General features: G+C 37.5%; 1 protein-coding gene across 2 annotated transcripts; it reads left to right on the top strand.

The window, feature by feature from the left end:
- Nucleotides 1-71: 71 nt before the first annotated feature.
- Nucleotides 72-11,490, top strand: LOC139695505 (uncharacterized). 2 transcript variants are annotated; one of them, XM_071594303.1, is made up of 7 exons: nucleotides 72-222; nucleotides 523-722; nucleotides 1,160-1,556; nucleotides 2,124-2,504; nucleotides 7,141-7,312; nucleotides 7,525-7,880; nucleotides 10,075-11,490. In XM_071594303.1, the coding sequence occupies exons 2-7, from the start codon at nucleotides 564-566 to the stop codon at nucleotides 10,527-10,529; spliced, it is 1,920 nt and encodes a 639-aa protein (XP_071450404.1). In that variant the 5' UTR covers nucleotides 72-222; nucleotides 523-563; the 3' UTR covers nucleotides 10,530-11,490. The 2 variants fall into 2 exon arrangements, with proteins under 2 accessions (XP_071450404.1, XP_071450403.1); XM_071594302.1 differs by having other exon boundaries at nucleotides 2,121-2,504; nucleotides 10,075-11,489.
- The last annotated feature ends 88 nt before the right edge of the window (nucleotides 11,491-11,578 follow it).

Below are 11,578 nucleotides of genomic sequence, written 5' to 3'. Positions count from 1 at the left end.
GGAAATAACGTGAAATTGGTATCCAATAGGAACACTGCAAGTGTATAACCTGAATGACGTAATTATCTCCACGTTGGAACCAAAACAAAGTGACAAATGTCGGCTTATTCTAATAATTAATTACAGGAAAAACGTGACGAATAGTGACATATTGAGTAATGGAAAATGCCAATGAAGTATGTTAGTCTTTGAATAATTCTGAAAGTCATCACCTCTCGTCTGGTACGTTTTCAATTTAAATTTGTCAAATCTGTAATCGAACCAGAGCATTTTTGAAGAAATTGATGCATTAATACCCTTTAAATATTACATAAGTATCGTTCATTGGAATCTAACGATAAGGATTTTCAATTTTGTCATTAAGTCACCACAATTTAACGTACAATTGACCTTAATGATTCGGTGCGCCGTTGCATTATGCTGATTCAAAAAAGGCGTGCCACGTAGATATAATTTTTCAAAACTAAGAATTATATTGTGTTGAATTTCTTGTAGTAAACCCACTACTTTTTGTTTTTATAGGTGAATAAATTTCTGGAATTGGTTGCATAATAAATGTCAACATGTCGAATTTATATTCGACAGATTTAAGTCTGATAGACTTCGTTTTCGATAAGCAAGATGATTTATCCTTTGGAAATAAGGATAGCATTATGATGAGTGAAGATTATTGCAAGCCTGATGTTATTGACCTAGCGCTAAGGAGTACAGGTGTTAATTTTGTGAGTAAATGCTTGTTCTGTATGTTGTAAAGCTTTATTGTTTTTGCCTTTTTAGGATAGTGAAGATTTTCTTTCCCATTGCAGTAGTATTTATATGTTATAAAATAAGAAAAAATGAAACTTCCCCCATTCATATGGATTCAGTAGTAGGCAATTGTATCCATTCTGGCTGTAACCCAGAATGTTAAAATGGGTCAGCTTGGTCATCCAAACATAGACCTTGTCTCGGGGGTTGCAACTTCTATCTACCCGTCGACAGTTTACCGTTAAAATATTATTGGTATTTGGCGTTCAACTTTTTTTTAGGTGAAATTTATGTATTTTGAATCTTATGATTAGTATTTGTTGGCTAATTTTTATTAGGGTGTTGAATGAACGTGATTGTTTGGACATGCTGCGTATCCTCATTTGATTGATAAATTATTTTTTATTGCTAGGGGGCCGATTTGTTCGAGTCAATCCTTGACGACAATGTTAAAATGGAAACTTCCCAGTGTTTGGAAGAGGTCGTAGGCGGTATGGATGAATTTTGTGATCTCACAGCCCTGCCCAGTAGTTCATCGGACAGCGGCCTTTCCTCAAGTGACCTAAGCTTTGATCAACAGCTTTCACCACTTTTACTACCTGGAGAAGAAGATCCTCTCTATCAAAGTGTGACTGCAAGTGATGGAGGAGATATTTCAGAGTTGGGAAGCCCTTCTTCAGTGAATTTGACCGATTGTTCTGATGTTGATACAGACTTTACATCTTCGACAGCTCCCCTTGTAAAAGTGCTAGATGTATCAAATATGGGCGAGGTCTTGGTGGAAGATAATCAGGCCATTATTAACATGAGTAAGTTGTTCGCGACGTTTTATTTTACTGCCTTAATTCTATAAAGGATTGTTCAGAATTTTGCTATTTTAAAGGTTGTACCGGGTGATAGAGTTGAAAATGTATTTTTCTTGATGATTGTCGATTGGAGCATACTATTATTATATTTATTTCTTAAAGTACGCTGTTTAGTATTAAATACACTTAAAATAATCAAAGGCTGTGATTGGGACCTCCTTTTGGTGTTTATTGGAGTGGGCTTATATGGGTGTAATTGTCTCACAGCATCATGAAGTTAAGTGAGTTTGATAAACTACCACTGCTCTGGGCAAACCATTTTTGCTACCATCAACTTATTCATATCCTGGGCATGTGTTTTAGTTGTTATGTTACTGTAAATTCTCTGCACAAGTCATGTGCATTAGAGAGAAACAACCCAAGTCATTTGAAAATGATTTGTATTTTATTTTTTATTTAGCACAAGTTATGTTTCTTATGTGATATCATGAGCCATTATGTTTGCTGTTGTTGGATTTGGAGTGAAGAAAAATTCTAATGAGTGACCATATTGGAATTTTATTTCAGAAGTGGTGACATCCGACTCGAAAAGAAGTGGTGGGGCCATCAGTAAGTCTAGGCGGCTCCACACTGGAAGTAACAGGGTGGTGCAACGAATATCAGCAAGCTCTGGATCTAATCCAAGATCCATTCTCCTCCCAGTTAGCATCAAAGATGGTAGTGGGGGCGGTCAAGTTAAAACCATTAAGGTAATAACGTCAGGAGGATCTTTACCTGCCAATATCCAAGCACTCCTGTCTGGTATAAGGTCTGGGGGTATGGGTGCAAGCAACACCCTACTTGCTGGACTAAATCGTGTACAATCTGTGCAGTCTTCAAAAACTGGTGCATCTGAGAGTGATGCCAAAATTGAAGGAGGAAGCAGTGGATATCCCCGGCTAGAACTCAGTCGTAAGTACTCTTACATCAGGTTAAAGTTTAAGTGCTCTAACAGATAAGGTCATTTTACGGTGAGGGTATAATTCTGCTCTTATAATTCCCTGGCAGGACTGCAGTATACATAACTGTAATGGTGTTAAAATTGTGTGTTTTGGTGATTCATACATAAATTCTCCAGCTTACTGGGAAAGTTGTGTTCATGTTAAATTAATCTGTTCATATTTAATTCTCTGAGGTTTTGATAATTATTATTTTGATGTAATTTTTTTGTTTCACACAATAGCATTCATGTGACAAAGTTAATTCTAAAAGAAAAATGTAGCAATGATAGACTTGTCCTGTATTTGCTGTACAAATTTATGTTCCGTTGAAATTCTTGCATTGCCCCCAGAAAATGTATTCATTGTAGCAGACCTCAATGTTGTTATTCCTAAATCTGAAAATAATGGATGTGATCAAATGACTGTCCAAGTGAAGTGGTCACATCTTATTGCTGTAATGTATTCCTTATTTAAAGATTCTAATTTCAGTGAGTTGAATGGAAAACTTATTTTTAAATCCTCATTATATTTATAAATATTGAAAAAAGATTGATAGGTGAATATTTCTGAAAAAAGTGTCATCAATATCTTTTCAAAATTGCTTTCTCAGCTTTGGTTGTTTAAATGGTGTAATGATGATGACTATTTTTTGAAGGCTATTGTGGCAGTGTTTTTTAAAAAAATACTCTACTTGTGTAACCGTAGAATCCTGGAAACTGAGGTTTTGAACAATGAATAAATACTCGTATGCACCATGAGACTGTATTTAGTATTAAGAATAATTCTTTCAATGTATTTCCCATGATGACTAACAGCAGTAATGGCAACGTAAGTCATAATTCCAGAAGTACTAGGATTAGATGAAATGTGGTACAGAAATCATCAGATGACTCCAAATCGAAAGGTTCATGCAACTCAGATAGCCAATAGTGCTCAGGATACAATGAGCTTAGATTTGCAACAGTGCATTTCTGGGTAGTTTCTAGCCAGTGAAATTTATGGTTTCATGCTTCACTTCTTGGAAGTATTTGATATCGCTATTGAAACATTTTTTACTTGCCCACAGGCTTTAATATGTATATTCCACTGACTCCCTCCCCTCTGTCTAAACCTCCCCTCAGCATATATATCTCAGTGCTGCATGAAAACGAAGTTTGTACCTGATGACACTGCAAGTCAATGTAACACATTGTTTCTTATAATAAAGTCTGTGGTACATCTACATAATACCCCGCAAGCCGCCGCAAGGGCGTGTGGCGGGGGGTGTTAGGTCGCCAACCGTAAAAAGGAAAAATAACACATGCAAAAAAAAACAACACGGAAAATTACACCCACAGTAGCGCACACACTCATGCAAAAATCTCTTCATCCAATACTCATGCAAACACATATACCGCAAAACAACTAAAAAACTGCACCCCGTGATGCAGCACGAAAGCCATCCTACAACACGGAAGCCAGGACACAACAAGCAAGAAATTGAAACACCTCATGAAAATGCACCACGAAACACTACCCCCAAAGAGTCTGTAAAAGGCAGGGAATGCGACCCAACGTTGCAGGTAGCAAAAATTTGCCCCGCGGAGAGGGACGAGGGACTGAAAGGGAAACTTAAAAACAGATGAACAGGGCACTAATTAGGTAATTCGGAAAGAATGGGTTATTATAGCAAAACACATAAGGTTAGTGGAAGAGCATGCATTTAAGTAGAACTAATTATTTTTTAGACGCTGAGGGTGGCAAGTGGAATTTTTGCTATCTATAACCCTGCAGTTGCTATCCCGTATTGTCCGTGGGAAGAAGGAGTCCTTGAGTTCTGGCATCTATTTCCCGAATTTTATATGCATGATCCAAGCGACCAATGTATGTAGGAGTACGAATAATTTGCGAGACCTCGGTGCTGAAACATGCGGATCTAAATTTATTTAATAATTTCAATCTTGCATTGAATCGTCTCTCAGCCAATGATTCCCACCCCAAATCCATGAGCATTTCGGTGACGCTTTGCGTTTTATCGTAGGAATTTTTTACAAAATGGGCTGCCCGGCGTTGAACCTTCTCAATTTCCCGAATGAGACCTTTTTCACTCGGATCCCACACGCTGCATGCGTATTCTAAATGAGGCCTTACAAGAGCGTGGTAACAACGTTCCTTGACCTTCGAGTCACTTTTGCCGACAATGCGTCTAATGAATCCCAATTTTTTATATGCTTGACCGCAGACTTTACGTATGTGAGTCCCCCAAGTTAAGTCTTTTGTGAATGTGACACCTAGGTATTTTACCGTATCAACTACTGCTAGGTCACCTCCAGCTAATTTGTTTTTGTAAAGTAATCTGATCATTTTGGTAAAGTGCATCTGATGGATACCAGTGAAATTTGTTTACAAATGGTGCAATATCTATTATCATAATCTGCTGGAGAAATTATTTTATTTTGTGGAACATTCTTATTTCCCATCTTTCACAGTATGAAAGAGTTCCACCAAGTGATGCCATTCCATTAAAGTCAGTTTGCAATTACGAGGGTCATCCGGAAAGTAGTACCCGTTCGTGAAATAAAGACACAAAAGTAAATATTAACAAACATAAAAAATTTTATTTGAAAGAGGATACTTTAAACTACTTCTCAACATAATCTCCAAGCAAATTAAGGCATTTGTCATAACGTGTGACAAGTTTCTGTATTCCTGCTGCATAGTCCTTCGCCGCCAGCTCATTGAGATACGCGAGGGACCCATCTTGCACAAATTTTTGCATAATGCAGATGGTGTTTAACAATTTCATGAACAATTGTTCGAGAAACATTGGGAAAATGCTCACAGATGTCATCAATTGTGACGCGCCGATCGTTCCTCACGAATTCGTCAACTGAGCTCACCAGTTGGTCTGTAATGACAGACGGTCTCCCCGAACGCTCATCGTCGTGTGTGTTCCCCCTCCCCATGTTGAAGTTGCGACACCACCGCCGAACAGACGACTCGTCCATTACATTGTCTCCATACACCTCCTTTAATTGGCGATGAATATCACATGGGCGAACGTTTCTTGCATTGAGGAATTTAATCACTGCCCTCACTTCACAACTGGCGGCGTTCTCAATTTTTTTAAACATTGTAAACAATCACAGAAACAACACAGGCAATGCTAGCGCCACGCAACTTGGCTCAGAGAAGGCAGACAAGCCACTGAAGCTATCTGACCTCGTCCAGCGGCTACTCGCGTCGTCAGCACTTCATGCGGCACGAACGGGTACTACTTTCCGGATGACCCTCGTACATACAGGCATGTTTGAAGACACTCAATTTTTGAAAGCTTTATTGTAGTATTTGTTTTATTAATGTCACTTTTACCGAATGATTGCGCATGTTAATGTAACATCTTTGAATTTTTTTGTTCCAATACCGACAATATGAGTAGAAATTATTCAGTAATATCTACTGTGGAAGAAGACACACACAGAATTATTTATAAGGAATTTGGAACTGTAGATATTTTTGGGACAGCATTACAAAAACAGTCAAATGAGGACACTTAATCTTGGTCAGCCAGCCAAGGGGTTGCAAGCATAGGTGAGTGAATTGGAAATTCAGTGCGATAGATATGGGATTAGAATCAAAATAAATAAAACAAAGGTTATATGTTTACCGGAAAGACAAAGGCTAAGCTCAACATTAAAATAGGAGGGCAAAAACTAGAGCAGGTGTAACAGTTAACATATCTGAGAAATGTGTTTTGGACCAAAATGATCAAAGTAATAGGGATGTAAGGAGAAGAATTGCACTAGGCTAAGAGACTTTCACCAGAGGGATGGAGTTGATAGTAGGGTTGCTGATTAAGGTTATTAAGAAGGCTTGTTAAAACTTTGATATGGAGCATAGTTAAGTACGTTGTGGAGATATGGTCATTAAAGCAGGATGATAGACGTAGACTGGAGGCTTTTGAAATGTGGGATAGGAGAAGGATGAAGGTGAAGTGGACAAAAGGAAAACGAGGTGGTACGGGGTATTGTGGAGGAGGAGAGGAGATTGTTGGGATAAATCATTAGTAGACAGGAAAAATGGATGAATAGCGTATTGATCGGCAGTGGGATGTTGAAGACTTAGAGGGGAGAATGTCAGGCAAATGAGGAAGGGGCAGAAATAGAATAGGAATGTTTGATGTAATTAAGGGAGGAAGGAAGTACACAGAGATGAAGAGGGACTTTGCTATATGTAATAGGATGTTGGGTTTTGCTTTTGTTTGGAGAGACAAAAATATTTGGTTGTTTTGTCCATCCAAAACATACCTTAATTGGTAGATTAAATTTAATAATAATTCAATGAGTTGCCTACTTACCAAGTTTCATTAGAGGACAATGGCTTGCTGGTGGATTAGTTTCATATGAGTGTATCTAATGTAAACGTTCTTTCTTCATTTTATCAAGCTTCTCACCCAACGTATCACAAAAAATTCAGGGAAATGGCATCATCTACAGATAGAAAAGAATTATTTTATCAGTAACAAATCGAGATAAGTAGGTAACTTTTGGTATCCATTTTAGGATGCATAAATCATGTAGTGGGTTTTTGATGGACCATTCAAACTTATGAAAACAAATTTCTTTCAGAGGAGGAGCAGCGTTTGCTGAAAAAGGAAGGAATTACATTACCTAAATACTATCCCTTAACAAAGCATGAAGAAAGAGAACTTAAGAGAATAAGGCGTAAAATAAGGAACAAGATATCTGCCCAAGATTCACGCAAGAGAAAGAAGGAATATGTGGATGGTCTTGAAGATAGGTAAGTTGGTACAAACGTATATCATGATATATAGTTTTAAATGTTGTGCTTGTGAATTTGAATTTTTGTTTATTGTACATGAATCAAAATAGTTTTTAGTTAACCACAGTTATTTTCCTGTTGACTTTAAGAATAAATGGCACCATATCCTTTTCTTCCCCCTAATTTATGTAAATTTATTAGATGACAAGCTCATTTGGGCTGTATTGCAGGGTAAAGCGGTGCACAGATGAAAATGCAATACTGCAGCGGCGTATCAAGCAACTTCAAATGCAAAACCAGTCTCTATCATCACAAATCCGACGACTACAGGGTCTAGTGGGGAGGCGAAGGAAAGCAAGTGGGGAATCCACAGAAGCCAGCAACTCAAGCAGTACTTCAAGTGCCTCTTCATCCTCACTTACATCCAATGCCCTGACTGCAAAGAATGCACAACCTCTAACATGTCTCATGGTGCTTCTTCTATCTGTAGCCCTTATTCTGGTGCCTAACTTACGACCAACTGAAGAAAGAGGAAGCAGTTCCAACTCCTTAAGCCTGCCTAACTTCAAATTGCCTCCAGTAGCAGGTTGGTTCAGCCCTATGCATGGATGCGTATAAATAAATGTTAGATTATATGAGGTCTGTTCAAATATTTTCCAAACATTTTTATTGCAAAACATTCTTCAATTACAAATTATTGGTCAGGGTCCCTTCCGAAGTAGTCTTCTCCCCAATGTATACGTTTATCCCAACGGTGTTTCCATTTTTTGAAATAGTCTTGGAATACTTCTTCTATCTATGGAATGGAGGCAAATATTTTTCCTTTGAGTGGTGTTTTTAGTTTGGGAAACAGGAAAACAGTCATGAGACCAGGCCTGGTGAGTCAGGTGGCACAATGGTCTTGTTTTTGGCTAAAAACTAATGAGTTCTGGGAGACGAATGAGCCGGCACATTGCCGAGGTGAAAAAACAACTTGCCGCTCCTCCAAAGTTTGGGCCATTTTTGCCTTATTCGCTCTCTCATACGTTTCATAACCCCCAGGTAGTACTCAGTGTTGACTGTCTGGCCGTTAGGTAGGTATTCGTTATATAAAACCCACTTTGGGTCGAAAAAACAGTATCAATATCACCTTGACATTCGAGCGAACTTGTCAAGATTTTTTGGAGTGGGAGGATTTTTCACCCATCCATTGTGAAGATTGCACTTTTGTTTTGATGTCATACTCATCACCTGTTATGATTGTGGACATGAAGGTTTCATCCTCTTCAGCGCGTTCTAACAGTTTCTAGCAGACTTGAACTGGATGTTGTTTCTGGTCTGCTGTCATCAGGTGAGGCATGAATTTGGCAGCAACTCGTTGAATCCTCAATATTGCTTTCAGGATTTCATAGTAGGAACCAGTATAGATTTAACATTCTTCTCTAAGTTCTTTGACAGTCGCAAGTCGATTTGCACTAACAAGATTGTTCACTTTCTTGATGTGGGGATCATCAATCAAAGTTGATGTTCTTCTGGAATGCTTGTCTTCTTCCACTGATCGCCACCCCTTTTGAACCAGGTAGCATTATGTTACATCCTCTCATATGAGATTATAACATTTGTCATAAAATTTGTATTTACCAAAACATCCTATATTGTAAAGGAAGCACTGAGTTCTATGATACAAAGTCAAGCATCTGGTTCTAGAAAAAAAACCTTTTTGCTGCCCCTTTTTTGAATTATTAACAACTATTATCAATCAGTACATTTCATAGAATCCTCAACCCATCCCTTAGTTATATCAACTCAAAATTTTCCATGTAGGATTTCCAGTTCCATGCAGAATATTACTGAACAAAGCTGCTTCAAAGAGCTAATGTCTGTGGAGCAGAGTTTTCACCGCATTCCACGAACAACCCTTCATGTAAACGGCCATAAATAATCAACAAAACGGAATACAAACAAAGTGGTTAAAATGCAACAATTTCACTGTAAAAATCATTCGCCAGGACCAGAATCCTAGTCAAGGCGAATAATTTTTACTCTCTGACATTGTTGCATTGAAATGCATACTAGCAGATGACTCCGTTAAAAGTCATTGTTGCGGCATCTCCTGCAATTTCTTGGAATTTGTGAAAGTGGTTGAAGCTAAATGGTGGAGCAATATGCATTAAATTAATATCTTGTGCAATTACTTACATGTATTATAAGTTTGCTGAAAGTACTTATGGGCTTCGCAAATAGTGCTTGACTAATAATTGGTAAACATGCTGGAGGCAGCAATACTGTAGCCTCTGGTTTGGAGTAACATATGCAAAACCATGAGCAGCAAATGAAAGTTGGATTCTTTTGTTACATTTTGGTTCGGACAGTCCTGATGGACAATTTATATTTTTATTATTGCTTGTCCTCAGAGGTAGCCTTCTATTAAGAGATACTATTCTCTATTGAACCCTTACTTTATGATATACTCTGGGAATAACTACTCACATAATAATCAATCTTTACACTGGATAGCCCTTATTTGATATGGTACTCCTCACTGCCCATGCAACAATGGAAATAAAAATTAATCATTCGTCAAAAAAGTTCATATTAGTTTGAGCATGAGGAGGCTAATTTAATCCCTAATTTTTTTAGTCATTACCACATACTGGAAGGTGTAAATCTTCATCAAAGCCCCATTTTCTTGATCTTCATTTGTTAATCAACCTTTACTATGGCGCTTCCTGAGAAGTTTTGAAAAATGAGATTTTAATGTTTTTGCTTGTGAAAGTCATCAATGTACATTTCTCTTCCAGGCCGTTCAAGAACACTTTTATACAAGCAGACTCCGATTGATGACATATCATCCTTCTCTGTGGAAGATGAGGCTGTTGAGGCTGACGTGAACATGTCAGTTTCAGAAGAAGAGGAACTGTTAAAACTCCTTGAGCAAGATGAAGAAATGAATGTCGATCATTGGGGCAGTTCAACAAAGTTTACTGCCCCAATACAGAAATCTCATTGGGACCATGATTATGGTCCTCCATCTAAGCAGCCTCGTATATTAGATCCTGATCATCCTGTACCATCTCCTGATCAATTCCATTCAGCATCATCACCTGATGATGATGGTGAATGGCCATCAGGGTCTATGGCATCAATGCTGTCTTTGGATAATGGTGAGGAGATAATACCTTTGGAAGCAAGAAATAATAGATCAAGTGATGAAACTGCACGTTCTGTCGTCCTTCAGGTTCAGGAAGGACTCTAATTGTGTTTGAATTGATTTGGATATGATTTGGTGTAATTTTTATGGCATGATAAGAGATCAGAAAGCCAATTGGAAACTTTAATATATTGGCTTGCACCTTGAAAGTTATCTGCTAAGTCACCCTATTAAATCATAGGTCATCTTTTATTCAAAAGATGCACAATATTGCAGCTTGTGTGTTGCTGTAAATGTCATGGGGCATTATTATGAATAGCAGTTGGAAATTTTTCACCAACAGTTCTTGGCACATCAAGAATTTCCTGTGAATATTAATGTTTGGCATGAAGTATGTAATTTCAAGATTTCCATAGGGAAGCATCGAGTCTTATTTTCTGTCAAATGGTGTGAGCTTCCATGGAAATCTAAACCATATAATGATAAAGCATTTTTAACTATTCCTACCACTTTCACTCTTCTTTAAGTAGTGAACAGGCATATGTGTAAAAGATTGTTATTATGCAAAGTATGACCATTGAGGCAATCTAGTGCTGAACTTTGGTTTTGTGATATAAGTAGTGTATTACATGAAATGTATGCAAATCTTATGATATCTAGTTTAGGATGAGTTATTATAAGAAATATTGCATTCTAGATTATCTTGCAGAGATTATGGTGCTTTATAACTGACATCTTCAAATGGAACTAAATATGTTGATGTGCTAAATGGGGTTAGAATGAGATCACAGGGTTGTTGATTTTTAAAATAAAGGAGTGGGATTGTGGAAAGGCTCTTAAATTTATGTATAGATCTCCTTCATCTTTTTATTCTCTACCTTGAGGCATTTTATGGAATAGAATGTTAAAAAAATGCTGAGATAATAAATGCCTGAAAATAACATTTTTTTAAAGAGTTTATTTCATTTGAGAAATAAAATATTTTACATAATCCTATGAGTTTCTCACTATAAAAGCAGCAGTCCTCACATTGTACACAAAGGGGAAAATGTGACAAATTAAATATGGCAACACTGGCTCAAAATGATACTTGATAGGCTAAACATTGGACCCCTCTGTAATAAGAAAAACTGTAACACCTGGACAGACTGAAG

Source organism: Hetaerina americana, unplaced genomic scaffold (genome assembly GCF_022747635.1).
Source record: "Hetaerina americana unplaced genomic scaffold, ioHetAmer1.1.p SCAF_6, whole genome shotgun sequence".
In the NCBI taxonomy this organism is placed as follows: Eukaryota; Metazoa; Arthropoda; class Insecta; order Odonata; family Calopterygidae; genus Hetaerina; species Hetaerina americana.
Note: the sequence above shows the minus strand (reverse complement) of the source record. Positions and strands in the feature narration are given on the sequence as shown.